Genomic DNA, 27,262 nt, shown 5'->3' on the forward strand with positions numbered 1-27,262 from the left:
CCTTTGTTTTCGTCAAATACAGTACACACATTTTGGGAGAATAAAAGATCGAGTGAAAACGAAAGCAGACGAACTAACTATTACTAGTCACCCGTAGTTGCTTCCCTTCCCGGAAGTTGGCAAGGGAAACAACTACGGAATGACTTGGTGCTTTGCATTAATTTGGGGAAAATCATGTCCTTGAAAAGCATTTATTTGGTCCTGGAAATGTCCTTGAAAACTCCTTGAATTGTATCAGCTCTGCCCTGCAGGAACCCTGTTGTTTGTTTGTTTGCTTAACGCCCAGCCGACCACGAAGGGCCATATCAGGGCGGTGCTGCTTTGACATATAACGTGCGCCACACACAAGACAGAAGTCGCAGCACAGGCTTCATGTCTCACCCAGTCACATTATTCTGACACCGGACCAACCAGTCCTAGCACTAACCCCATAATGCCAGACGCCAGGCGGAGCAGCCACTAGATTGCCAATTTTAAAGTCTTAGGTATGACCCGGCCGGGGTTCGAACCCACGACCTACCGATCACGGGGTGGACGCCTTACCACTGGGCCAACTGGTGACACGGTGGTTGGACATGGATACCGTATCTGCACATAAAGTTAACCCGTGTCTGTCCCGGCCTGGATTCGAACCTGTGATCACAAGTCCAGTGCTCTACCCACTGAGCCCCAAACTCTCTACCACCTGGGCCCCAAACTCTCTACCACCTGGGCCCCAAACTCTCTACCCACTGGGCCCCAAACTCTCTACCCACTGGGCCCCAAACTCTCTACCCACTGGGCCCCAAACTCTCTACCACCTGGGCCCCAAACTCTCTACCCACTGGGCCCCAAACTCTCTACCAACTGGGCCCCAAACTCTCTACCAACTGGGCCCCAAACTCTCTACCCACTGGGCCCCAAACTCTCTACCACCTGGGCCCCAAACTCTCTACCCACTGGGCCCCAAACTCTCTACCCACTGGGCCCCAAACTCTCTACCAACTGGGCCCCAAACTCTCTACCACCTGGGCCCCAAACTCTCTACCCACTGGGCCCCAAACTCTCTACCCACTGGGCCCCAAACTCTCTACCCACTGGGCCCCAAACTCTCTACCACCTGGGCCCCAAACTCTCTACCCACTGGGCCCCAAACTCTCTACCCACTGGGCCCCAAACTCTCTACCAACTGGGCCCCAAACTCTCTACCACCTGGGCCCCAAACTCTCTACCCACTGGGCCCCAAACTCTCTACCACCTGGGCCCCAAACTCTCTACCACCTGGGCCCCTAACTCTCTACCACCTGGGCCCCAAACTCTCTACCCACTGGGCCCCAAACTCTCTACCCACTGGGCCCCAAACTCTCTACCACCTGGGCCCCAAACTCTCTACCAACTGGGCCCCAAACTCTCTACCACCTGGGCCCCAAACTCTCTACCACCTGGGCCCCAAACTCTCTACCACCTGGGCCCCAAACTCTCTACCACCTGGGCCCCAAACTCTCTACCACCTGGGCCCCAAACTCTCTACCACCTGGGCCCCAAACTCTCTACCACCTGGGCCCCAAACTCTCTACCACCTGGGCCCCAAACTCTCTACCAACTGGGCCCCAAACTCTCTACCACCTGGGCCCCAAACTCTCTACCACCTGGGCCCCAAACTCTACCACCTGGGCCCCAAACTCTCTACCCACTGGGCCCCAAACTCTCTACCCACTGGGCCCCAAACTCTCTACCACCTTGGCCCCAAACTCTACCACCTTGGCCCCAAACTCTCTACCACCTGGGCCCCAAACTCTCTACCACCTTGGCCCCAAACTCTCTACCCACTGGGCCCCAAACTCTCTACCAACTGGGCCCCAAACTCTCTACCACCTGGGCCCCAAACTCTCTACCACCTGGGCCCCAAACTCTCTACCACCTGGGCCCCAAACTCTCTACCACCTGGGCCCCAAACTCTCTACCACCTGGGCCCCAAACTCTCTACCACCTTGGCCCCAAACTCTCTACCACCTGGGCCCCAAACTCTCTACCCACTGGGCCCCAAACTCTCTACCACCTGGGCCCCAAACTCTCTACCACCTGGGCCCCAAACTCTCTACCACCTGGGCCCCAAACTCTCTACCACCTGGGCCCCAAACTCTCTACCACCTTGGCCCCAAACTCTCTACCACCTGGGCCCCAAACTCTCTACCCACTGGGCCCCAAACTCTCTACCACCTGGGCCCCAAACTCTCTACCACCTGGGCCCCAAACTCTCTACCACCTTGGCCCCAAACTCTCTACCACCTGGGCCCCAAACTCTCTACCCACTGGGCCCCAAACTCTCTACCAACTGGGCCCCAAACTCTCTACCCACTGGGCCCCAAACTCTCTACCCACTGGGCCCCAAACTCTCTACCACCTGGGCCCCAAACTCTCTACCCACTGGGCCCCAAACTCTCTACCCACTGGGCCCCAAACTCTCTACCACCTGGGCCCCAAACTCTCTACCACCTGGGCCCCAAACTCTCTACCACCTGGGCCCCAAACTCTCTACCACCTGGGCCCCAAACTCTCTACCACCTGGGCCCCAAACTCTCTACCCACTGGGCCCCAAACTCTCTACCAACTGGGCCCCAAACTCTCTACCCACTGGGCCCCAAACTCTCTACCCACTGGGCCCCAAACTCTCTACCACCTGGGCCCCAAACTCTCTACCAACTGGGCCCCAAACTCTCTACCCACTGGGCCCCAAACTCTCTACCCACTGGGCCCCAAAATCTCTACCACCTGGGCCCCAAACTCTCTACCCACTGGGCCCCAAACTCTCTACCACCTGGGCCCCAAACTCTCTACCCACTGGGCCCCAAACTCTCTACCCACTGGGCCCCAAACTCTCTACCCACTGGGCCCCAAACTCTCTACCACCTGGGCCCCAAACTCTCTACCAACTGGGCCCCAAACTCTCTACCAACTGGGCCCCAAACTCTCTACCACCTGGGCCCCAAACTCTCTACCACCTGGGCCCCAAACTCTCTACCACCTGGGCCCCAAACTCTCTACCCACTGGGCCCCAAACTCTCTACCACCTGGGCCCCAAACTCTCTACCAACTGGGCCCCAAACTCTCTACCAACTGGGCCCCAAACTCTCTACCACCTGGGCCCCAAACTCTCTACCACCTGGGCCCCAAACTCTCTACCACCTGGGCCCCAAACTCTCTACCCACTGGGCCCCAAACTCTACCACCTTGGCCCCAAACTCTCTACCCACTGGGCCCCAAACTCTCTACCCACTGGGCCCCAAACTCTCTACCCACTGGGCCCCAAACTCTCTACCCACTGGGCCCCAAAATCTCTACCACCTGGGCCCCAAACTCTCTACCCACTGGGCCCCAAACTCTCTACCACCTGGGCCCCAAACTCTCTACCCACTGGGCCCCAAACTCTCTACCCACTGGGCCCCAAACTCTCTACCACCTGGGCCCCAAACTCTCTACCACCTGGGCCCCAAACTCTCTACCACCTGGGCCCCAAACTCTCTACCCACTGGGCCCCAAACTCTCTACCAACTGGGCCCCAAACTCTCTACCCACTGGGCCCCAAACTCTCTACCACCTGGGCCCCAAACTCTCTACCACCTGGGCCCCAAACTCTCTACCACCTGGGCCCCAAACTCTCTACCCACTGGGCCCCAAACTCTCTACCACCTGGGCCCCAAACTCTCTACCAACTGGGCCCCAAACTCTACCACCTGGGCCCCAAACTCTCTACCACCTGGGCCCCAAACTCTCTACCAACTGGGCCCCAAACTCTCTACCAACTGGGCCCCAAACTCTCTACCACCTGGGCCCCAAACTCTCTACCACCTGGGCCCCAAACTCTCTACCACCTGGGCCCCAAACTCTCTACCCACTGGGCCCCAAACTCTCTACCAACTGGGCCCCAAACTCTCTACCCACTGGGCCCCAAACTCTCTACCACCTGGGCCCCAAACTCTCTACCACCTGGGCCCCAAACTCTCTACCACCTGGGCCCCAAACTCTCTACCCACTGGGCCCCAAACTCTCTACCACCTGGGCCCCAAACTCTCTACCACCTTGGCCCCAAACTCTCTACCCACTGGGCCCCAAACTCTCTACCACCTGGGCCCCAAACTCTACCACCTGGGCCCCAAACTCTACCACCTGGGCCCCAAACTCTCTACCAACTGGGCCCCAAACTCTCTACCAACTGGGCCCCAAACTCTCTACTCCTTTCAAACACCTGCACTAATAAATACACATCTGTCGATCCCCCTCTCTCTCTCTCCCTCTCAATCTTCTTCTCACTCCACCCCCCCCCCCCCCCCCCTCAATCTTCTTCTCACTCCCCCCTCTTGCCCTCAGTCACCCCACTCTCTGACTGTGTACATGACAGCAGTTTGGTGTGCGTGTTGCTTTTCCACCGCTACCAACATATCGTGGTGCGTATGAATTATTTTTCGGGAACGTGTATGCATGGCGATCTACTCATGTCTTTCTTTTTTTGGTGTTTAACGTCGTTTTCAACCACGAAGGTTATATCGCGACGGATCTACTCATGTGGCTGAACGGTTATATTGAGGACATACGTCATTTTTCAATAGACCAGTTCTTTCTCGAAAAGGATCATTGAAGGCCCGGCGGCTTCTTTTTAAGTGCTAGCTAACTATAACAGGTTCGGATCGTCCGCCACAAATAAATTGTCGGCCTCTAAAGTGCGACAACCAAACGCAATCAAACACATTGAAACTGAGGTAAGTAACAAGGTTCATTTTGAACAATGTTGGCGAATTCGAAACTTTCTGTATGACAAAGAGACATATATATATAGGCAAGCAGGCATGCAGGCAGGCAGGCAGGCAATGCAGTCAGAAAGACGAACAGATATTTATTTAGATTTTTTTGTTAAGTCCGGAAGTGAAACGCACAGTTTCTTGTTTGGAACAAATCTGAGATTTTTAATGAACGAACCATTTTTGCATGTAGGGGAAGGGCTCCTAATATAGACCGGCTCCTAATATGGACCACCTCCTGTTCTGACAAACTAACGGCGCTAGAGCGCTCAAAAAAGTTTTATTCGCTGTATTCACCCTCTTTGGATAACTTGCACATGTCAAAACAGTTGCAGAAACACAAATCTCAAAACTGTTAGGCTTTTTTTCACTTTTGGCAGCGTTCACTCTAAATTTGCCGCCCAAAACGGACTCGTTTCTGTCCACAGCCAAAGCTTTTATCACACAAAAATTGCTATATATGACAGCTAAGACCGCATTTGTTACATTTTAGCAGTGTTGACCCCGAGTTTCTACTGCAAACAAAAAATAATAGCAAAATCTCAAAGTATTTGCGAGTCCCCTAATATGGACCACCTTCAACAAATCGAAGAAAATAAAAGCTAAAGGCTATTTTTATTAATTCATTAACCAGCTTGCTGGAAATAACCAGAACTAGCCCTCGAGATTTCAAAAAAATATAACAAAAAGTCTTCTTTTCGTGGAAGTTGATAATTTCACTTATTTTCACTCTGTTTTTGATAGGCTTCTTTAGTTTCCTGGTGTGCTTCAAATAATGCTCTCATCAACCCGAAACAGATAAATCTAAAGCATATTTGAATTAGTCTGACTTGTACACTTAGTTGTATCATGTTATTTTGAAGTATAGGGGGCTTTTTACAGTGATTCGTGAACACCTGAAGCAAGTAGTTTATGATGTTTTTGGTAGTGTCTCAGGTGTGCTGTTAAGTAAATGAGGGCAGCTGATACGCCACCGGCGCATCCTTGGCCGCTGGCCTCCCGGTAACTGTCTCGATCGAATTCATCATAGTTTCCACTTCGTGTTTCGTTATTTGCGTAATATGCACTGGCAACGTCGTCCGAAAGAAATTACTAAAGACGTTATAGGAACAGGAAATCTTGCACACCGTCCAAAATATAGGCCAATAATAACGTTCGGTACCTTCACAGCCGCCAACACTCGACAAAATTCAGTATAGAAACTCGCATGAAGCGCACGTCTTGTATAAACTCTACTTATGTAGGGTTTTGTCGCGCCGTTTGATATTAACTGAACTTGTGTTGGGGTTCTCCCCAAAAACTCTACCTAAGTACAGTTAATGTTCAATAGCGCATCGTAGATCGCCGTCTCAGTCTGCAACTTTATATGCTGAGACAAGAGGCAAAGGCACCCGATATTGAACTCGGCACATGAATGCCGGAAGAGGAAGATGTTAGATCTATCGAGTGTATTTCTGGCTTTTTGATTTTTTTTCCAGATGGCTGAAAGGGATTTTGAAGAGTGGAAAGAGTGGTTGAGACCGGGAGAGGACGTGATATCTGGAGCCACAGACGCAGCTGGTCATTGTATGGAAACGCACACGTTTTATTGGCGGAAAACGGACCAACCACTGTTGGAATCAAGAAGAAAACCGGAGGCAGAACTGGTACAGGCGGTCCGCATCCACACGGAGAGTCGATACTGAGAGTGAACCACCCCCATGCGGGTATAGAACACTCTCACGTCAGCTTTAATTCCCAAACGGCGGGCAGGGCTAACCCCCATGTCAGTATTCCTGATGGAGCGCCACAGGTGAATATATATAAGCCTACTCCCAGGCCCACCAAATAAGTTGTGTTGTCAATATAACACTTACCTCGACAGTACTATTCTTGCACATTATCTATTATAGGCCGAAAAAATTGGACAAAACGCTGAGTGGGTACAATTATCTCCCATAACCATGCGCCACCGTGGATCCCAAGCACTGTCCGAGTGCTTCCCCCTTACAGGATGTAGGTGGCGCGTCCTCTTTCTTTTTTCGCGCGTGTCAGACCGGCTGTGTTTCTGCTACGCTCCCGGATTATTTTGGACTAAGAGGCTTCTTTTCTGTGTGGACTATCACCTGTTGGATTATTGTGTGTTTTTCCACTTCTGGCTTGAGGCTACGTTGTGTTTCCTTCAACTTGTGCCTCCGTTTTTGTGTGGCGGACTCGGCGTGCCTCCCGTCCTACTTCGTGGTGACCGGTCGTCTGCTTCTCGTTTCGCCGCATTCACTTGAGTATTGACCTAAATTTTCTTTGAATTTTGTTAATTCTCGGTCTTTAAGGGTACGTACAGGGCGAGGTAGGATGTCTCGTCCTGTTTTGGGCTCTGGTTCTACGGAACCAGAGTCTGCCGGGGGCAACCCTTCTCCGGGCGCCCAGCGTCATGTTTTACGCACGGAGAAGGGGATCTTTCGGCGCTCCGACTCTCCCTCCCCAAACGCTTTGCGTTTGCGGCGAGGGAGGGCGGAGAAAGCCTGTTTGAGCAAGCTCAATGCGAGCTTGCTCAAACAGGCTGGGCTTGAGCCTGGGACTTCGGGCGGGGCTGCGCCGTCGAAGGTTCGGGGAAGGTCGAGGGGAAAGAAAAAGCTTCTTTCTCCTTCTCCTTCAGTGGAACAAGCTTCCCCCCCTTCGACGCCGTTGTCCGGCCCTCAGTCTCAGGCTTCAGCTCCTCCCGGTTTCAAGCCTGGGGGGAAGGTTTCCTTCTCCTCCCTGGCTCGAATCCGGGGGCAGGTCGATTCCCAACCCTCTTTGGGGGTTGGTGAATCCGATCTAGGGGCTACTGGAGAGACTCGGGTTTTGACAGCCAACGGCCATACCACGTTGTAAACACCGGTTCTCGTCCGACCACCGAAGTTAAGCAACGTCGGGCCCGGTTAGTACTTGGATGGGTGACCGCCTGGGAACACCGGGTGCAGTTGGCATTAAAATCTTCCTTTTCCGGTGCCTCTCCTGTGCCCTCCTCGGTTTCCACCGCTGTGGAAGCCAGGAGGGACACGGGTCCTCCTCTGAACTCCCTCGCTGGGTCGTCTGCTGCTGTTTCGACAGTAGTTTCGGCCTCCTGGGGGGGGAGATCGGAGGAGATGACGGGGTCTCTGAATTCCCTCCCCGCTGGGGTTGGGATGCGAATTGACCCCGTTCAGGGCGGTCCTGTGGGGGCAGGGGTTTCAGGCTTCGTGCCTACGACCACTGCTACTACGGTTCCCTCTGACGTCCGTGTGACTGGTGGCTGTCCCTCTTGATAAGACGCTCCGGCCGACTAGTTACTGGACGTGGAGGTGTTCGACAGAACGTGGTACTTCTGTCGAATGGTCAGGGCGACGGGAACATTGTTTCTGTTGCTCAGACCGACACCTCCGACCGGACCGTCTTGACCCCACGCCATTCCTTAGCGTCTGGTGTTCGGGGGACGGATGGTCCGGACCAAGGGTCCGGAACGTTCCAGGCTTACGGGTCGGGATCGAACCGGACCCACGGGTCCCGACTGGACTTGACCTCCGGGTTTGGTCCGGACGGGACCCATGGTACGGGACCGTTCGGATGGTACGGGACCGGACCACATGACCGGAACACCGGACCACCCTATCGGATCGGTCCGGACCACCCGACCACCTCTGTTGGTCCGGATGGTCTGGCACCGAACCGGACCTACGGGTCCGGATGGTACGGTATGTCCACGTCCGGACCGAGCCACCCGAACACTTCTGTGGGTACGGGTGGTTCGGTGCCGAACGGGACCTCCGGATGGTGCGGGACCGGACCGGACCTACGGGTCCGGATGGTCCGGTACTGGACCGGTGGTCCGGTCCGGACCGGACCACCCGACCACCTCTGTTGGTCCGGATGGTCTGGCACCGGACCATACCGGACCACCGGTCCGGATGGTACGGTGTGTCCACGTCCGGACCGAACCACCCGAACACTTCTGTGGGTACGGATGGTTCGGTGCCGAACGGGACCTCCGGATGGTACGGGACCGGACCGGAACACCGGACCGGAACACCGGACCACCCTACCGGACCGGTCCGGACCACCCGACCACCTCTGTTGGTCCGGATGGTCTGGCACCGAACCGGACCTACGGGTCCGGATGGTACGGTACGTCCACGCCCGGACCGAGCCACCCGAACACTTCTGTGCGTACGGATGGTTCGGTGCCGAACAGGACCTCCGGATGGTACCGGACCTACGGGTCCGGATGGCCCGGTGCCGGACCACCCGACCACCTCTGTTGGTCTAGATGGTCTGGCACCGAACCGGACCATACCGGACCACGGGTCCGGATGGTACGGTATGTCCACGTCCGGACCTAACCACCCGAACACTTCTGTGGGTACGATGGTTCGGTGCCGAACGGGACCTCCGGATGGTCCGGCACCGGACCGGAACACCGGACCACCCTACCGGACCGGATCGGCACCCCCGACCGGACCGGACCATTTCTTTTCTGATCAGACCCGATGGGTTCCTGTTCAGTCTATAAATGGCGGGGGTTCGTTGGCTGGGCTGACCCAACAGTCGCAGGGTTGTTGTTTTTCTCCCCCTTCGGCTGCTGGAGACGTTTCGTCTTTGTGGCAGGGGTCTTCGCGGCCTCTTGCTTCTGTGGGCGTTTCTTCACAGCCTGCTTCATCGCTTTCGGCTCTTCCCCCTCAAGCTCCCTACACTCCTGCTTTTGAGGAGTTGTCGGGAAGTGAAGAGGAGAGTGAGTCGGAGGACGATAGGGAGGAGGATCAGGGTCGCCCTGAGGTTAACACTGATCCTCTACCCTTGCCGGTTTCTGATGGAACTTCCGAAGCTATGCTTCGTACTTTCCAACAGTACATGACAGACATCACGCGGCGTCTTGACGTCACGGATGCCTCTCTTAAGCGTCTGTCGTCTAGTGTTGACACACAGGACCTGGACCCGGGGTCTGAGGACGAGAGGCAGGAGGCTCGTCCTCGCACAGCTAGAAGGACGTTTGAACAGTTTCAGGACGTCCTTCCCTGAGACGCCCTCTCGTCCTTTGAGTCCGCTTCGGCCCGGGCGCGGGAGGCTCACGCCGCGTCTGCCGGCGGCTCGTTTTATGAACGATCCGTCCGCCGGCAATTCGCGTTCCACCCTAGTCTTAGTGCCACGGTGGAAGCGGCAGCACATCGCCTGAGGAGTACAGATTCACGTGCAAACGCGACCTATGTTCCTCGGGAGGACGCGGGTTCAGTGCCATGCTTTCCTTCGGGAGGCGCACCTCCACTGTTTCCTCGTGTCCAATCTGTTTCGTCCCTCCCTTTTCCCTTTGACTCTCGAACTCTCCCTTTCCAGACTTCGAGTGTTTAGGGTGGGGCTGACGGTGATGTGTTCGTTGGGGAGGTGCCTTCGGTCAAGAAGGTGGAACTGAGCTCTGCTTCGTTCCACAATCTTGAGGCCACCGTTTCTTCCACAGTCGAGGCCCAATCACAGGCCTTGACATGGATGAGCACGCTGTCCACACTGTTGGACCCTCCCGATCGGGCAGAGTCCGATTCCACTCGGGTCCTTGACACGGTTCGAGTGGATCGGGCTTTGCATGCCGTGCGATCGTGCGTGACGTCTGCGGCAGAATTGGCCATTGGAACACGGGTCCACTTTATTGGCCCTGTTCCGTGATCATTTTCTGCCTACTTCTATAGTGCCTCCGGATATGAGGAAGAGTCTGAGGAACACGTTTCCTCAGCCTTCTTCCCTCTTTCATCCGGACACTGTTCGTTCTGTGGTGGAGTCCACACGCCAGAGGAACACTGATTCTCTGATGGTTGGCCTCGCTGCTTCGGCGACGGCGGCGGGGAGTAAGAGAAGTGCTACAGTCACCTCCAGCTCCCAGCCTCAGAAGAAGAAGAAGAAGAAGAAGCCAGTTTCACTGCCTCCTTCTTCCTCCTCTTAGGCGCCTGTTGCGTTCCCAAGCTAGACGAAAGGTGCTCAGACAGGTAAGGGGAAGCAGCACCACCAGGGGGGGTGGTCGCAAGCCTGCGCCTGCCCGCCAGCAGAATTTTCAGTGAGTCCCGGCCCTACGTTGACGCCCCCTCAAGTTGCCCCTCTTTCGTCCGTCGGTTCCCTTTTTCGGGCCCGCGGCATGTGGGGCAGACTGGTCTCCAACCAGTTTTTCTTGAGGGTGGTGTGGTCGGGGTTTTCTCTACCGCTGTCGTCACAACCTCCATTGTCCGCTCTACCCTGGACGTTCCCCCCTCCTCGAGACCCTGCCAGATGGCAGGCTCTTCAGGACGAGGTGAACTCGTTGGTCGAGAAGAAGGCGGTCTACCCCCTTTCTCAGCCTTCTCCGGGGTTCTGCTCCCGCCTGTTCACGGTCCCCAAAAAGGACGGCCGGTTCAGGCCGGTGTTGGACCTCTCCACCTTGAACTTGTACCTTCACAGGTGCAAGTTCAAGATGGAAACCCCTTCGTCGGTCCGGTTGGCCATCCGGCCAAACGATTGGGCCATGTCTGGGACCTCCAGGATGCTTACTTCCACATCCTGGTGGCCCCGGGGTACCGACATCTGCTCCGGTTCGTTTGGGAGGGCACAGTGTTCGAGTTTCGGGCCCTCCCATTCGGCCTGTCCTTGGCCCCTCTGATTTTCAACGGGGACAACAACACCACATGCTTAGCTTACCTTCGCCACCAGGGGGGCACCAATTCTCGGTCCCTCTACCTGTTGGCGGAGGAGATTCTGCTCTGGTGCCAGACCAATCAGGTCCGGATGTCAGTCCAGTTCGTTCCGGGGAAACTGAACGCCCTGGTCGACATTCTCAGTCGAGGCGATCAGGTTCTCTCCACAGAATGGACCATCGCTCACAACGTTCTACAGCGTCTGTGGGCAAGGTGGGACCGTCCTCTGATCGATCGGTTCGCAACTCGATTCAGCGCTCGGCTTCCCAGGTACGTCAGCCCCTTTCGAGACATGAATGCGTTCCACTTGGACGCATTCACTCTCTTGTGGAGGCTCCTCGATGCTTACGCCTATCCCCCGACATCTCTGATTCCGAGGGTGCTGGCAAAATATCTGCAGGAACGACCAAGACTGATTTTGGTCGCGCCTTACTGGCCAACAGCTCTGTGGTTTCCAGATCTTCGCGGTCTCACCCACGTAGACCCTCTACCTCTGGATCTGGACGGGGGAGGTCTGCTCCAGCCTCGATCATGCCTCCCTCATCCACGTCCAGAGAGTCTGTGCTTGACCGCATGGCTCTTGTGCGCTCCAAACTGCTTGCACTAGGATTGCACAAGAGTTCAGTAGAGTTTTCCTTGAACGCTAAGAGGCGATCAACTAATCAGCTCTACGACTTACGCTGGAGAGCTTGGGCCACCTTCGCCTTGTCCAAGGGGATAAAGCCGCTTTATCCCTCAACACAGGACTTGGCCAACTTCCTGGTGGAAGTGTATCAAAAGAAGAGTCTTTCTTCTAAGACTCTTCTTGGATACAGATCTGCCATCGCTTCCACGATTGCGGCCGCTACTGGTCGCAGACCTGAACACTTGATCAGGTCCTCCCTCATCGCTAATGTCCTTTCGGGTATTAGCAATGCAGCGGTGTCTAAACCTCGGGTTTCATTTCCCAAGGGGGATGTCTTTCTGGTCCTCAAACTCCTGCGTAGCAATGAGTTTGAACCCCTGGCAGGCATCAGTATCAAGTTGCTGATTTTTAAGACTAATTGTTCCTCATCGCTTTAGCCACTTGCCGTAGACTCAGTGGTATTCAAGCTTTGAGTGGCCTGGACTTTGACATTGAGTTCACCACACAGCAGTGGTTGCCAGCATGGTCACGTCAGTCTAAGGTATGTTTCTTGGGTATATTTTCTTTTACGGTAGTACTGTTCGAAAATTGCCTGGGTATCTTAATCCTTGGATTTAAGTGATTTTGATTAAGGAGTTTAATACTCTACATATCACCCTCACACCACTCTGGTATTCTGTGCAAGAATAGTACTGTCGAGGTAAGTGTTATATTGACTGTAAGGCTTCTTTTTAAGCCTACTGTCTATATGATACTTACCGAGACAGTACTATTAGAGTTTCCCTCCCGCCTCCCCTCTTGATATGTTATGGGCTTTTTGAGGGTCTGCAGCTCATAAAGAAAGAGGACGCGCCACCTACATCCTGTAAGGGGGAAGCACTCGGACAGTGCTTGGGATCCACGGTGGCGCATGGTTATGGGAGATAATTGTACCCACTCAGCGTTTTGTCCAATTTTTTCGGCCTATAATAGATAATGTGCAAGAATAGTACTGTCTCGGTAAGTATCATATAGACAGTAGGCTTAAAAAGAAGCCTTACAGTTTTCTTCAGTTTTTAACCTCTGGACGATTAATTCGCGCGCGCGTGTGTGTGTGTGACACTGTGTGTGTGCGTGTGTGCGTGTGTGTGTGTGTGTGTGGTGTTCGTCTGTCTGTCTGTGTTTCTGTTTGTCTGTCTGTCTGTCGGTCTGTTTTTCTATATGTCTGTCTCTCGGTTAGGTTGCACGAACAGGAGCGAAAGCGGCCACGAAAGTTGGAAAAGTTCTGGGCGTTGCCGGCATTGCTCTTGACGTTGGAAACACAGTTTACAGCGGTTGCCAAGACTACCGACATGGCACCACAAGAAACACCGTCGAGACGGTCTCTGGCATTGGAGGAGGATTTGCTGGTGCAGAAGCTGGTGAAAAGCTGTTTTTGTCCTTTATCCTATAGTATGTAATGTCAGCTACTAAAAGCATACTCCTAGAACATCCTAAAACGTGTCACAATCTGAAGAGTTCATTTACCGGTTATTAAAAGCCAGGACAGCCTGGGGGTAGAAACTGTTTCTGAGTCTTGCCGTACGGCATCTGAGGGTTCTGAGCCTGCGCCCCGAGAGCAGAGGCTGGAAGAGATGACCAGCCGGGTGTGTGGGATCCTGCATGATGGACCTACATTTCCTCATCATGCGCAGGATGTGAAGGGAGTCTATAGAGGGGAGATCTCTGCCAATGATCCTGCTGGCAGCCCTAACGACCTTCTCCAGTTTTTCTTTCTCAAACTGGCAGGAGCTGCTGTACCAAACCGTGATAGAAAAGGTAAGGAGACTCTCTACAGCAGCCCTGTAGAACTGGGACATGATGGAGGAGGACACCTTGAACTTCCTCAGCTGTCTCAGGAAGTAGAGACGCTGATGGGCCTTCTTTACTGAAAGGTCAGTATGAACAGCCCAGCTAAGGTCATTGGAGATGGTCACCCCTAGAAATTTGAAGGAATCAACCTGCTACGTTCTCACCGCTGATGGTGAGTGGTAAGAGGGGAGTCTTTTTCTTCCTACGGTCAAAGACCATCTCCTTGGTTTTGGTGACGTTAAGGTCAAGGTCATTAGCCACACACCAGCCCGACACTCTCGCAACCCCCCCTATACAACATTTCTTATAGGTGAGATCAGTGAAGGCTAAGGCCCAGTGATTTCACTGATTCGTAGTGTTGTGTCGGTGTGTGTCACGTTTCAATATATCACAGAAGGTGATTATGAACGGTTAGTTACTGCTAACTAACTAACCACACCACGATCCACTCTCGCAGTCATACAAATACTTTCTTTTCTTTATTTGGTGTTTAACGTCGTTTTCAACCACGAAGGTTATATCGCGACGAGGGAAAGGGGGGAGATGGGATAGGGAAAAGGGGGGGGGGGGAGAGATGGGATAGAGCCACTTGTTAAGTGTTTCTTGTTCACAAAAGCACTAATCAAAAAATTGCTCCAGGGGCTTGCAACGTAGTACAATATATGACCTTACTGGGAGAATGCAAGTTTCCAGTACAAAGGACTAAACATTTCTTACATACTGCTTGACTAAAATCTTTACAAACATTGACTATATTCTATACAAGAACCACTTAACAAGGGTAAAAGGAGAAACAGAATCCGTTAGTCGCCTCATACGACATGCGGGGTGCAGAGAAATAAGGATGTGGAAAAGAAGACTTTTGGTAAGTGAAATAAAGGTGATGGATCCAGTCAGGTAGAAATAAGACAACAAGAAAAGAATTGGAAAACTGCAGGGAATAGTAGGGAGAGTTTTCTTGGAAGGAAATATAGGTGAAAGGACTGGTAAGGCAGAAATAAGACAAAAGAAGAGAAGAAACAGAACCGTTAGTCGCCTCTTACGACATGCTGGGTAGCATCGGGTAAATTCTTTCTAGTCCCAACCAATATGGGACTCCCCCTAACCCGCGGGGGGTAGTCATACAAATAGATAGAATCAACAAAAGTATAAGTTTTAGACGCCTGTTTATATACTATCTCGCCACCTCCCTCAAGACTTCACTCCAAAAGATGTTTTACGTTCAAAACGTAAAAATAGGTCACTGACAAAAATGCCAGTTAAAGTTTAGAAAATGAAAATAACACGCTGATCCCGTGTATAGATAGGAAATATAACCGGTTATGCAAAAGCGCTGGTTAAATGCAGGTGTCACACACCCCACGTTGTCACCACTCAAATGAAATCATAAAATTTATAATATAAAAGATGACTAGGTGGTATACAGGGTGCAATGACATGGCACACTTAGCTTTTTGCCACTGAGTGGGCGACCCGTGAATATAGTCTATCTCCACAACTGCTCCGTTGACTGTAGTGCCGGTTGGCGTTGAACGAAGCAGGGAATAGTGGAGATAGCAGGCGCCTCACTCAGTCGCTGAAGGTCCTCCCCGTAGTTACTATAAATGGTAAGAAATGTAGAATGGTGGGACAACAACAGCAACAGCAAACCACCAGACCCTTCACACTCCACCTTTAAACATGTCACTCTTCTATATTTCATAGAGCACGTGGGCCTCCACAAATGAACTTTTACAACAACAAATCAGCTATTTTCCTTCCTTCTCTCCGTATCTGCAAAAACCATATACAGATTATTATTTTAGCGTCACAAAGAGCAAATTATGCGCTAACCTGGAAAGAACAACTGAGAGTAGGCCTATTTCATTCCACAAACACAGACTCGTCAACACCGTTAAATAACGATTTATTACCTCAACAGCCTATGTAAGTAGCTCTCCTTTAAGCGAATCCGCTTCCTTTGTATGGCTATCCTCCGTCGACGACTTTCCTGCCATACCCCTCTTGCGCTGAATTCCTTTATGCGTTGGAAAATTCCCCCGCTCAGCCAAGAGTCACACCTGACGACCTTGTCATCAAAATAACAATGTAGACGGCGAAAAGTGGTCCCTTCTTGTCGTTCTCAGAAAGCCCTACTGTACTTGCAGAACGGCACGCTGTCTTTGTTTGATCTGATGACCCAGTGTCCTCCTCCTCCACCCATGTTTAAGTCTGTCCGCTGTCTCCGTACGATGGATAAAGACGCTTTTAGGAACGAGCTGCAGAACGCGCTGCCCCCCTCCCCCTCCGCTGACCAACTTGATGTCACACTTCGTGCTGCTCTTGACGTTCATGCCCCCGTTTCACGTCGCCGTGTCCGTCCGTCCAAGTCCGCACCGTGGTATTCCAATATCTGTGTCAAACTGCGTGATGCCAAATGTGACCGTAGGCGTGCTGAGCGCAGGTATCTTAAGACTGGTCTTACTGTCCAAAAACAAATATTTCAAGGAGCAAAGGACATTGTAACTAAGTTAGTACACGCAGCAAAGACAACCTTCCTCCAAACCCAGATTATTGCTTGCGATTCAAGCAAAAAACTGTTCGATATTTGCTGCCGGTTGACTGGCCGCAGTAAGGTATCCCCACTTCCCACTGTTTTCCCCGCTAGTCAGCTGCCAGATTTATTAAGTGATTATTTCATCAAGAAGGTTTCTGAACTTGATCAGATGAGTGCACATTCTGCTTCCTCCAGTCATGTTGATGTTCCCACTGATTGTTCTTTTCCATCATTTCAGCCAATCAGTGAAAAAGACCTTAAATCCATTATTCTGAAGTCCAAACCAACAACTTGTCCACTTGATGCCATACCCACACCACTGCTTTTTGAGAATCTTGATGTGTTGTTGCCAACTCTTACTCAAATTGTCAATGATAGCCTGTTATCTGGTGTTTTTCCATCATTGTTCAAAACTGCACTTGTCAAACCACTTCTCAAAAAACCTAGTCTTGATGTCAATATTTTGAAGAATTATCGTCCTGTATCTAATTTATCATTCTTGTCCAAAGGTTTTGAAAAGGTAGTTTTGAAGCAGCTGTTGTCATATTTGAACACCCATGATTTGATCTCGCACTCTCAGTCCGCTTATCGCCCTTCTCACTGTACTGAAACAGCCCTACTTAAAGTAATCAGTGACATTCTGTCTGCTCTGGATGGTGGAGATGTGTCAGTGCTTACCCTACTTGACCTTTCTGCAGCGTTCGACACGATTGACCATGTCACGCTTCTCCATAGACTTCAGACTCTGTACGGCATATCCGGTCCACCGCTAGCATGGCTTGAGTCCTATCTCATTGGCAGGACTCAGGCTGTGCTTGTCGATGGCCAGATGTCTGCTCCAGCCCCACTTTCTTTCGGCGTTCCTCAAGGTTCAGTACTCGGTCCCATCCTTTTCATCATGTACACTAAGCCCCTCTCCACACTGATTCAAAACCATTCTGTTTTAAATCAGTCTTTTGCTGATGACACCCAGATGTATAAACCCAGTCCCCCTTCAGAGACACATTCCGCCATCCAGACCATTCAGACATGCATCACTGATGTTAAATCTTGGATGGTCGATAACAAACTCAAGCTGAATGATAATAAGACTGAAGTCTTACTGTGCAAAAAGAAGAACACTACATTTCCCTCTCCCCAACCTGTTTCTGTTCAAATAGGCAATACCGACATTCTTTTCTCACCATCAGCTAGAAACCTTGGATTCACCCTTTCATCTGACATGACCCTTAACAAACATATATCTTTAGTCTGTAGAGCAGCTTATTTTGAGCTTCGTAAGATCAGCACCATTCGCCACACACTCTCCTCTCAAACAACTAACACTCTTGTCTGTGCCTTTGTTCTTTCTAAACTTGACTACTGCAACTCTCTTCTCTCTGGCTGTCCTCTGTACCTCCTGCATAAACTACAAAAAGTCCAAAACTCGGCAGCACGCCTCATTCTCAAAGCACGAAAACGAGATCACGCAACACCACTTCTTCACACACTGCACTGGTTACCTATTCAAGCCCGCATTGACTACAAACTGTCCACCCTCTGCTTTAACTTCTTTTCTGGCTCGTCTCCTGCTTACTTCTCTGAACTCCTCACCGTCTATTCTCCAGCAAGACAACTCCGTGCCTCTTCTGACTGTCGCATCCTTACCATTCCACACACCAAAACCAAAACATACGGACAACGCACTTTTACTTTCTGCGCACCCACACAATGGAATTCCCTCCCCTTTCACATCCGCCACTCTCAGTCACCCCAAGCATTCAAACGAGCACTTAAAACGCACCTCTTCAAGAAATACAACCCCTGATTTTGTTTTCTCAGTCCATCAGTGGGCTACATGTAGTGTATTTGTTGTTTTAGTGATAATGTATATATAAACATCTAGGACTGTTTTCAGCATTGTTGATAACATGTTCTGTTTGATTAAGGGTATTCAGCTGGTATTTCCTTGTTTTTTACTACCTATTTTATTCATGTTTTTATTACTTAGTTAGTGGAAGAATCTTTTGTAATGTATGTGTGATGGTGTATGCTTTTAATTAAGCGTTGTTGACTATGAATGTAGAAGTAAATGCTTGTATAACTGTGTTTTAATTTTAAATGTGTCAAGCGCAAAGAGCATAATTGTAAAGTTATGATGTTGCGCTATATAAATGCTCATTTATTATTATTATTATTATTTCACCAACGTGTTGTAGACCAACAAACTTCTGGGAACAAGAAACCTGTCCTTCTCTCTGGCCGTCAAATGTTGAAGTGCCCAGTTTCATGTCCTCACAAAACAACCTTGAAAATATCACGTGACTCCGCGTGGCACATATCCAAGTTTAGTCACAGCCGATTTTGCCCAGACAGCAAAATCAACCACGTGGAACCCCTGCAAAACGAAATTCCCGTGGTGCGCTATGCTCTGTCAGCGGTTTCATACCGTCACCCCGACTCAAGCACAGGCGCTTTCCATCACAATTGGAGATAGGCACCCGTCAGAGTGTTCCTTTCTCAATCCATGTCACTAAACCGTGACAGTGTGACAGAGACATCGGTGATCAATCTCATCTCGGCAAAACAATTAATGCAACACGTACTTATTCGTACCCCAATAAAAAAAAATCATGATCGTGTCATTGCATTCAGACTTTTATGCTGTTAAATGCTATCTGTTACACTTTTTAGATCAAAGATTTCTTTCACGGTGGTCACTTGACCACCACTCAAACAAGGGCACCATCAAAATCGACCCAACAAAACTGTAAGGTACCAGCAGGCCGTTTCGCAGTGAAAACGTCCCAGAACGCTTTACCGTCGCGCCAATGAAACGCGATTCTCACGGTGAGCGCTGTGCAGCGCCGCGCGCGGCAAGTTTAAGGGCAAAATACACCTGCGCAGCGTCAGCGGCGCTGCATGCTGCGATGGGGAATAAATTATGACGAGTACTTGGCCTGGATTTTATTCACGCAGCGTGTAGCGGGCTGTGGAAAAAAAATTGTGACGCCGCCGTGCAGCCCAAGAATACAATAATTCCTATTTTTGACGCGTGCAGTGTCAATGCAGCGGGCAACCATCCAATCAGAGCGATGTATTTCAAGGGGGACAATCTGCTCTTTTGTCAAAGAGGAATTCGTGTCTCTTCATGTCAAATTTTGTCAACGCTTGTAGACGGCCATTTATCAAAAAATGCTTCCCAGGTGTTGCGCGTGTGTTCATGTCATGCATAGTCAGGCCATCGTTACGTTTTAAACACAGTCATTTTAGTACAAATAGCAGATACTGATCACCACGGATTTCAATCGCTGTGAGATCGCATCGATGCGTTCTACTTTATATCTCTTTAATTGTTAGTAATGTTCAGTTGTCTCGTTGGTTCGAAATCAGCTATGTCTGATTTTTTTTTTATCAACTTTGAACAGTACAAAACAATTTTGACACATGCTATGGATATGAATCAATATTAATGTGACATATTTATTCTTTATTTTTTCAAAATTTCTCTACACCTACCCCACAGAACAACTTACACATTTTAAACAAACACTACAAGGACGATACTTCAATATTTGTCACTGAGAGTAGAAAAGTGACTGTTTCCAAAAATTGCAGTAACTTTTTTTACGAAAAAAAATCCGAATTATGTCAAAATGCTTGGTGTTAATGCTCAATGTAACTAACATTTTATTTTTATTTTTTTAAGTGTGTCGTATGCGCACTTTAAGGGAGAGAACGTGCAAATTTTAATGTCAACTCGGAATTAAGCTCCCCTGTTTTTTCTCGCTACACTCGCGGCATTGACGCTGTGTGTGCGAACTCAAGCACACGTAGCACGCACGCATCATTACCTCTATAATCTGCAGTGCGTCGTCGGTCCTGCTGAAGGTACGTAGGTGAGCGGAGCCCCTTAGGAGGTAGTGCACACGAGACAAAATTGGCGGCCATTGTGTTTGGGTTTCTTTTCGACGACGAAACTTTCGAATTGCACCAATATAGGGATGATGAAAAAGTGTTTCAATTCTAGATCATTTTGAAGTACAATTTGACTGAAAATATTACATTTAACGTTGTCATAAAAAAATCTTCGCTACAGTAGTAGTCAATGCGGTTTCGTCTGCCAAACTCTTTCGCATCGCTCATTGGCTGGCCTTTCGTCCGCCATTTTAAAAGTGCTTGCACAGAGCCAATGGTTTGCCAAGCAAAGAAAGCGTCTTTCGACGGCTTCCACGTTAAGAAACGAGGTGCAGAAGTTTATTAATTAGAAGTGATCAACAACCATTACGGGCAGTCCATACGCGGTGATACAAGCGTCCTTTGAGCATTTCCCAAAAGCCAATGTTCCTGAAAGTAGAATCTATAGATAATTCTGGGAAACCGTTCACTGGAAGAAATTGATAATTATGCAACCCTTTTATTGATTCGATCTTCCACACACCACTCAAAACCTTTGAAATGAAAATAACGGAAAGCGCATAGTGCTTTTAGTTATGCGCAATAGAAATCTCCTTAATAAATAAATAAACGGAATCAAATACAAGATTTAAAGTGCTGTTCACATGGCAGATTTGCAACCAACTTGTGACCAACTTTCAAGCGATTTTAGTCGGCGGCAAGGCAAATCAAAACCGCTGCCCATGTGAACAGCACAAACTCGCAAACTAGTTTTAAGCGGCGAGTCTCGCCAGACTTAGCCTTTCGGGATTGTCCGGACGTCTTCATTGTTTTCAAGAGAAGGGAAGGCTAGAGCTAACCAATCAGTGAGCGCGATAAGAAAAGCCTGGACAAAATCGCTGATGGGTCACGACGAGTCGGGCAGTGCTCAACTAAGTTTTGGAGTCGCTGTCGAGTCTGGCACGAGTCGTTTATAAATCGCTAGGGCTGTTATGTGACTCGGTCTGAACGACTCGGGAGCGATTTTCAAACGACTAAAGTTGGTCACAAGTTGGTTGCAAGTCTTTCATGTGAAGAGCACTTAAGAGTTCAGAAAGGAAAGTAAAAGTAGAAAGATTAAAAATAGGGTTTTTCTTGCCTGGAGATTCGAACCCGTGACCCGCACTAACGGACTGGGGTCCTGATTTGGCCTATTATGGTCCGCGGGACCCGAAAAGCAACAGCTAACTAACTAACTAACTAACTAACGGACTGGCGGCGGTCAAGCACTTTACCAACTGAGCTAACCAGGCTTACTGTCCTATGGGGAAAAAGGAGAAATGTTTGACTTGGAGAGTTACTCGTGAGTTCTTGATCAAGGGAAGAGTTACTCGTGAGTTCTCGATCAAGGGAAGAGTTACTCGTGAGTTCTCGAGCATGGGAATCAGTTATGAACTCGTCGGTTTCCAAGTCGCCCCATTAGTGTTTGTGTACTGTTTGCTCTGTCGATAGTTAACTTAATAACCGCCCCTATTCTACCGTTCACTCCGTATCAGTTTGGAAAGCAAAATCAAATTGTATTAACTTCAAGTGTGACCGACATTCTGTTGGCACTCCGGCACTGAAATGCACTGACCAATCGCCGAGGGCACTGACGTTATTACAAAGGATTTCCCTACCCAGAATTCTTTTGGAGTATATGAAGATTTGTTTGTGTACGATGACGCTCTGTGGTCGGTTTATTATACAAAGGGAAACAAGCGGCTAACAACGGGCGTCGAGAGAGACAATTAAGGGCGTGTGATACTAAATTGTAAGATCTTATACCTGTGAAGGTACTAATTTTGTAAAAACTCAACACAAATTCAGAATAGGCAGAACTCAGTAATAAACAAAATAAAACTAAGCAGCACTAATAGACACACACTTTTCTATCTCTGTCTCTCTCTGTTACTCCCTTTCTCCCACCTCTCTCTCTCTGTCTGTCTCTCTCTCTCTTTCTCTCTTTCTCTCTCTGTCTCTGTCTCTCTCTCTCCCTCTCTCTTTCTCTCTCTCTCTCCATAGTTATAGTGAAGTTTTGACTAAAGGTTTTCCAGTCGACCAGGAATCGAGACGAGGGTGGTGGTTTATGTATGTGGGTGTGTTTGTGTGTGTGCGTGCATGTGTAAAACAATTCCAGGCAAACTACCAGATAGATCTTTCAGAAACTTTACATGTGAGTTCTTCCCAAAATATCCCGACACGTTGTTTAAAAAAACATACATTTAATTTTTTTAATTTTTATAAATGTCTTTGATGATTTCATATCCGTTTTTTTTTTTGCAAAAAAAAGTGAGGCCGTACTGTTGTGATTTAAAAACAAATCTTTGGTCTAACATTCTTCGAGTCGTTAATTAATTAGTTTTTTCATTAAACAGAGCGTCCCAAACTGCAGAAAAAAGTAGTAGAAATTGTTGAAGGGGGTCCAGTGACTCTGACGCACAGTTAAACTTACGTTTTTATGCGTATCATCGGAACTGATATATTCGCCTGCTAGTTTCCATACATAATACTATAGACAAGAACGTTCACTTGGCTATACTGGTTTTGAAGCCAACGCCGCTACCGACTGAGTTTTAGTAGTCCTGCTGCGTGGTGTCTGTCCCCCTAAACCAACACTAAACTGTAATTTTAAACGAAGCCAACAACTTCCAAACCACTTCAAAAGAACGGTTCTGAGTCATTAAAAACGTGCTTCTTTTTTTTGTGTGGCCATACGTAGATTGCATAATTCAGTGGTTTATATAGCAACCCCCTCACGGAGGGGAACGTTAATGGCTGGTACGCTTCTTTGCTCTTTTTCAACATGCGTTTAGTTATGCTTGAATGCATAAACTCAATCTTCCCTTGCCAGTATAAAGCCTCGACTGAGAGGCAGTGAAATGCTAGCGAAATATCAAGGCCAGTCCATAATAGACATTGTACCTGTCAGACAGGAACCATCGTCAGACGTCAGTGAAATGTGTAGAACCAGAAGTGCATTAACTAGAAGTAGCTAACCACCATTACATACAGTCGACGCGGCGATACAATCGCGCAATGGGCTTTCCACAAAAAGCAGTATATCACACAAAAATACAAGAGGCGAAGCCATCAAGGCTCACGTAAGAAATCGACAAACAGTAACACAAACTCAATCACTCCGTCACACACACACACACACACACACACACACACACACACACACACACAGAGAAAGAGCATAGGTGAAACTGTGCAAGAAAGCGAGACACTAGATCTAGATCTGTCTGTCTGCATGTAGCCTACTTTCAAGGACACGACTGCCAACTAGTCTCGGCGCGCTCAAAATAATAATGACCGAGACTGTCAGTACTTCCTTCGCGTGACGTCTAACCCTCTTACGTCATAATGTGACGTCAATGTAATGTGACGTCTTCAATGTTAGAGTTTCTACCACAGACATACACACGCACGGACGCACGCACGCACGCACGCACGCACGCACGCACGCACAGACAGACAAAGTTACGATCGCATAGGCTACACTTACGTGAGCCAAAAATGGATAGTTCTGAGAAATCGTTCACTGGAAGTACTCGATAATTATGCAACCCTTTGATTTATTCGATCTTCAATGCATTACTCAAAATCTTTAGAATGAAGAAAAATGAATAATAATTAAAAAAAAATACAAGAAGTGAGAGTTCAGAAAATAATAAAAAATTAGAAAAACATTTTGAACAATTTGATTTGAACCCGGTGACGGCCAACGGGCTCACTGTCGTCAAGGGGCTCACTGTCGTCAAGGGTTCATGGGCATGGGGATCAGTATCGTTGTTGTTGTTGTTGTTTTTCTTCTTCTTCTTCTTCTTCTTCAGAGGTCGACGGTTGCGTCTCTTGTTGTGTGAAAGTCTGATGTTATGAACTGGCAGGTCTTTAGAGGGCCAGGTCTGGCCATGCCAGTGGGGTAAAGAGAGGGTAAGATTGCAGAACATGCTACGGAGTCTAATATCCTTAGCGGATTATGACTTTATTCAGTTATTCTGCAGAAAACACCCAGAAATGCTGCAGAAAAAACGAGGTTTCTGCAGCATTTCTGAATAATGTCATCATCCGCCGAAAAACCGGTTTTTTCAGCAGCATTTCTGTTTTTCTGCAGAATCACTGAATAAAGTCATAATCCGCTTAGGATTGTCTAACATTCCCCACTTTGGGTCGACCTAGACCCCTTATTCTGCAATACAGCCTTCCCAATATTTTTCTCCCACCACAACCACCGATACGACCGTCCACACCACCCGACCCCCCCCCCCCCCCCCCCCCCCCCGCCGCTTCTCTTGTTGTGCAACCGACCAAGACTTCTAGAAAGTTGTGTTTGAGACAACGTCAGGGGTTCACTCTGTGGTAGCGACGCACTCTCACGCAGACGTTTGAAGGAATTGCTGTTATCACTATCACGAATGGCCGTGTACTGTGACATATATGTTTATTATCAGTATTAAAACTTAAATGTTGACACCTTTAACAGTATAACACCGTTGTCATCATTTTCTGCATCGCGACACGCTCTCGAGTAAACAATTTCAAGGAATTGCTATTACATAAGGGCATTTATTAACTTTCTTCATACCAGTTACCAAACACTTGAATTTACTTGACCGATATCAACTGTGTGGGTGCAGCACTGCCGTCCTCACTACGTCATGTGGAAGCGTCATTTGTTGCATTACGCTGCGCAGTTGTACGCGAGACCTGTGACGTCAGTGACGCGTCATTTCGCAGCGTCTTCGACAGCGGTACTTCGTGTGCAGGGACTCAGACGCACGTGCATTGTCAGTCCCGATGCTGGTAAGCCTTCGAGTATTTTCATGTCACTCCTACTAGTCTAGTTTGGAAGATTTGTTGTTTTGCTGTTGATGTGTTTGTTTGTTTGTTTGTGTTTTTGACTCACATGCGAAGCAAAAGTGAGTCTATGTACTCACCCGAGTCGTCCGTCCGTCCGTCCGTCCGGAAAACTTTAACGTTGGATATTTCTTGGACACTATTCAGTCTATCAGTATCAAATTTGGCAAGATGGTGTATGATGACAAGGCCCCAAAAAACATACATAGCATCTTGACCTTACTTCAAGGTCAAGGTCGCAGGGGCCATAAATGTTGTCTAAAAAACAGCTATTTTTCACATTTTTCCCATTTTCTCTGAAGTTTTTGAGATTGAATACCTCACCTATATATGATATATAGGGCAAAGTAAACCCCATCTTTTGATACCAGTTTGGTTTACCTTGCTTCAAGGTCAAGGTCACAGGAGCTCTTCAAAGTTGGATTGTATACATATTTTGAAGTGACCTTGACCCTGAACTATGGAAGATAACTGTTTCAAACTTAAAAATTATGTGGGGCACATGTTATGCTTTCATCATGAGACACATTTGGTCACATATGATCAAGGTCAAGGTCACTTTGACCCTTATGAAATGTGACCAAAATAAGGTAGTGAACCACTGAAAGTGACCATATCTCATGGTAGAAAGAGCCAATAAGCACCATTGTACTTCCTATGTCTTGAATTAACAGCTTTGTGTTCTATGCTAGGTTTAGTTATTTGACCTTGACCCTGAAGGTCAAGGTCATGTAAAGGTCAAGGTCAAGCATGTGAGTCGTATGGGCTTTGCCCTTCTTGTTTGTTGTTGGTCAGTCTTGTTTGCTTTTATGTTTGTTGGGTGCTTTTTCTTCTTATCGCTCTATGTAGATTGTTGTAGTACTTAAGGGCAGTGATGGCACGGAAATTATGGTTTGTTTCTTTGGAAAGCTTTTCACTTTTTTTTCTAAAGATGAAAAACCTCAGAATTTTTTTTTTCCTATAAATTAATATTTGAAGGACTTATGGGTCAGAATTGACGTTTTTTGCGACTTTTTATGGAAAACATGTAGTTAATGGGGCTCATTCATCTTCCAGAATAATAAAGATAGAACTTTGAAGTGTGTTGTATTTCACTCTAAACAGGCCCTTATATCTAGCAATAGAGCAACTTTTTCATATTTATGAACAGATTTGTGTTCCCTGGGTAGATGTCACAGGCACAAAATAAGTCTTTGTTCTTTGACAGAACTTCTAAAATTATTCCTGGAAGTCTCTCTGTTACTAGGTATAGACCTCATTTCTGATGCGAATTTAAAAAGTAAGAAGATTGAAAATTAATCTCGAAGATGAATAGTTCCCATTGACGGTGCTTGTGTTCAAAAAACGATTCTGAAAAACCCCAGCGTCAAAAGTTTCCAAAATGGTGTCAAATGTTAACAAGAAGAGCAAACGCTCGATCGAGTCACTTTCGCAGTTCTGAATATTATATGAGGCATCAGATGGACAGGAAGAAATTGCTATTCACAACACAATGAGTCACGTTCACATAAAATTTGAGCCCGGTCACTTTTATAGTTTCCGAGAAAAGCCCAACGTTAAGTTGTGTGTTGCCGAACAGAAAAGGCTAGTTATCTCCCTTGTTTTTCTGATAACGTTCGTAAAAGGCTACAGATGTAAATACTTTGATGTAAAGAATAATCCTACAAAGTTTCAATCACATCCGATGAACTTTGTCAAAGATATAAAATGTCTAATTTTTCCTTTGACGCTGACCTGTGACCTTGAAAAAGGTCAAAGGTCAACGAAACCATCGTTAAAGTGTAGAGGTCATTGGAGGTCACGACTAAACAAAATATGAGCCCGATCGCTTTGATAGTTTCCGAGAAAAGTCCAACGTTAAGGTGGTGTCTACGGACGGCCGGCCGGACGGCCGGCCGGCCAGACGGCCGGCCGGACAGACTAACACTGACCGATTACATAGAGTCACTTTTTCTCAAGTGACTCAATAAACATTGTTGAAAATGATCGCTTTAATGCAAGAAAGAGGTTGAAGATGACAACCTTACTTCGCACAATGATTCTATGGTGTTCAGAGTACCTAAAAATGCTGACAACCCAAAATACGTTAGTAGTA

At 48.5% G+C, this 27,262-nt stretch overlaps 2 protein-coding genes and 1 non-coding gene across 5 annotated transcripts in view; all 3 read left to right on the forward strand.

Annotated features, from left to right (window-relative positions):
- Nucleotides 1–575: 575 nt before the first annotated feature.
- On the forward strand, nt 576–6,460 carry LOC138953349 (mucin-2-like). Its single transcript, XM_070325148.1, has 2 exons — nt 576–4,196; nt 6,254–6,460. Exons 1-2 carry the CDS (start codon nt 576–578, stop codon nt 6,458–6,460), a joined length of 3,828 nt encoding a protein of 1,275 aa, XP_070181249.1.
- LOC138952041 (gamma-butyrobetaine dioxygenase-like) overlaps nt 4,361–27,262 on the forward strand; it is a 70,973-nt gene continuing 48,071 nt past the window's right edge. For 2 of the 3 annotated variants that reach the window (XR_011451288.1, XM_070323617.1), the window contains exon 1: nt 24,669–25,113. Coding sequence is in view for 1 of the 3 variants with exons in the window: in XM_070323617.1 (XP_070179718.1) it covers nt 24,969–25,113 (145 nt within the window). In the remaining 2 variants the exon portion in view is untranslated. Of the gene's footprint in view, nt 4,737–6,253; nt 6,568–13,263; nt 13,445–24,668; nt 25,114–27,262 lie in introns of those variants that run through there. The other variant, XM_070323618.1, reaches the window with a different exon arrangement.
- On the forward strand, nt 7,605–7,723 carry LOC138954033 (5S ribosomal RNA). The gene has a single exon (XR_011451700.1). It is a non-coding gene; the product is annotated as a 5S ribosomal RNA (ribosomal RNA).

Source organism: Littorina saxatilis, linkage group LG17 (assembly GCF_037325665.1).
Source record: "Littorina saxatilis isolate snail1 linkage group LG17, US_GU_Lsax_2.0, whole genome shotgun sequence".
NCBI classification, from domain to species: Eukaryota; Metazoa; Mollusca; class Gastropoda; order Littorinimorpha; family Littorinidae; genus Littorina; species Littorina saxatilis.

Coding starts and splice junctions, on each gene's coding strand:
- LOC138953349 (XM_070325148.1), top strand. CDS start 576: ATGGATACCGTATCTGCACATAAAGTTAACCCGTGTCTGTCCCGGCCT. Junction 4,197..6,253: donor CCAAACTCTCTACCAACTGG/GCCCCAAACTCT, acceptor TTTTTTTTCCAG/ATGGCTGAAAGGGATTTTGA.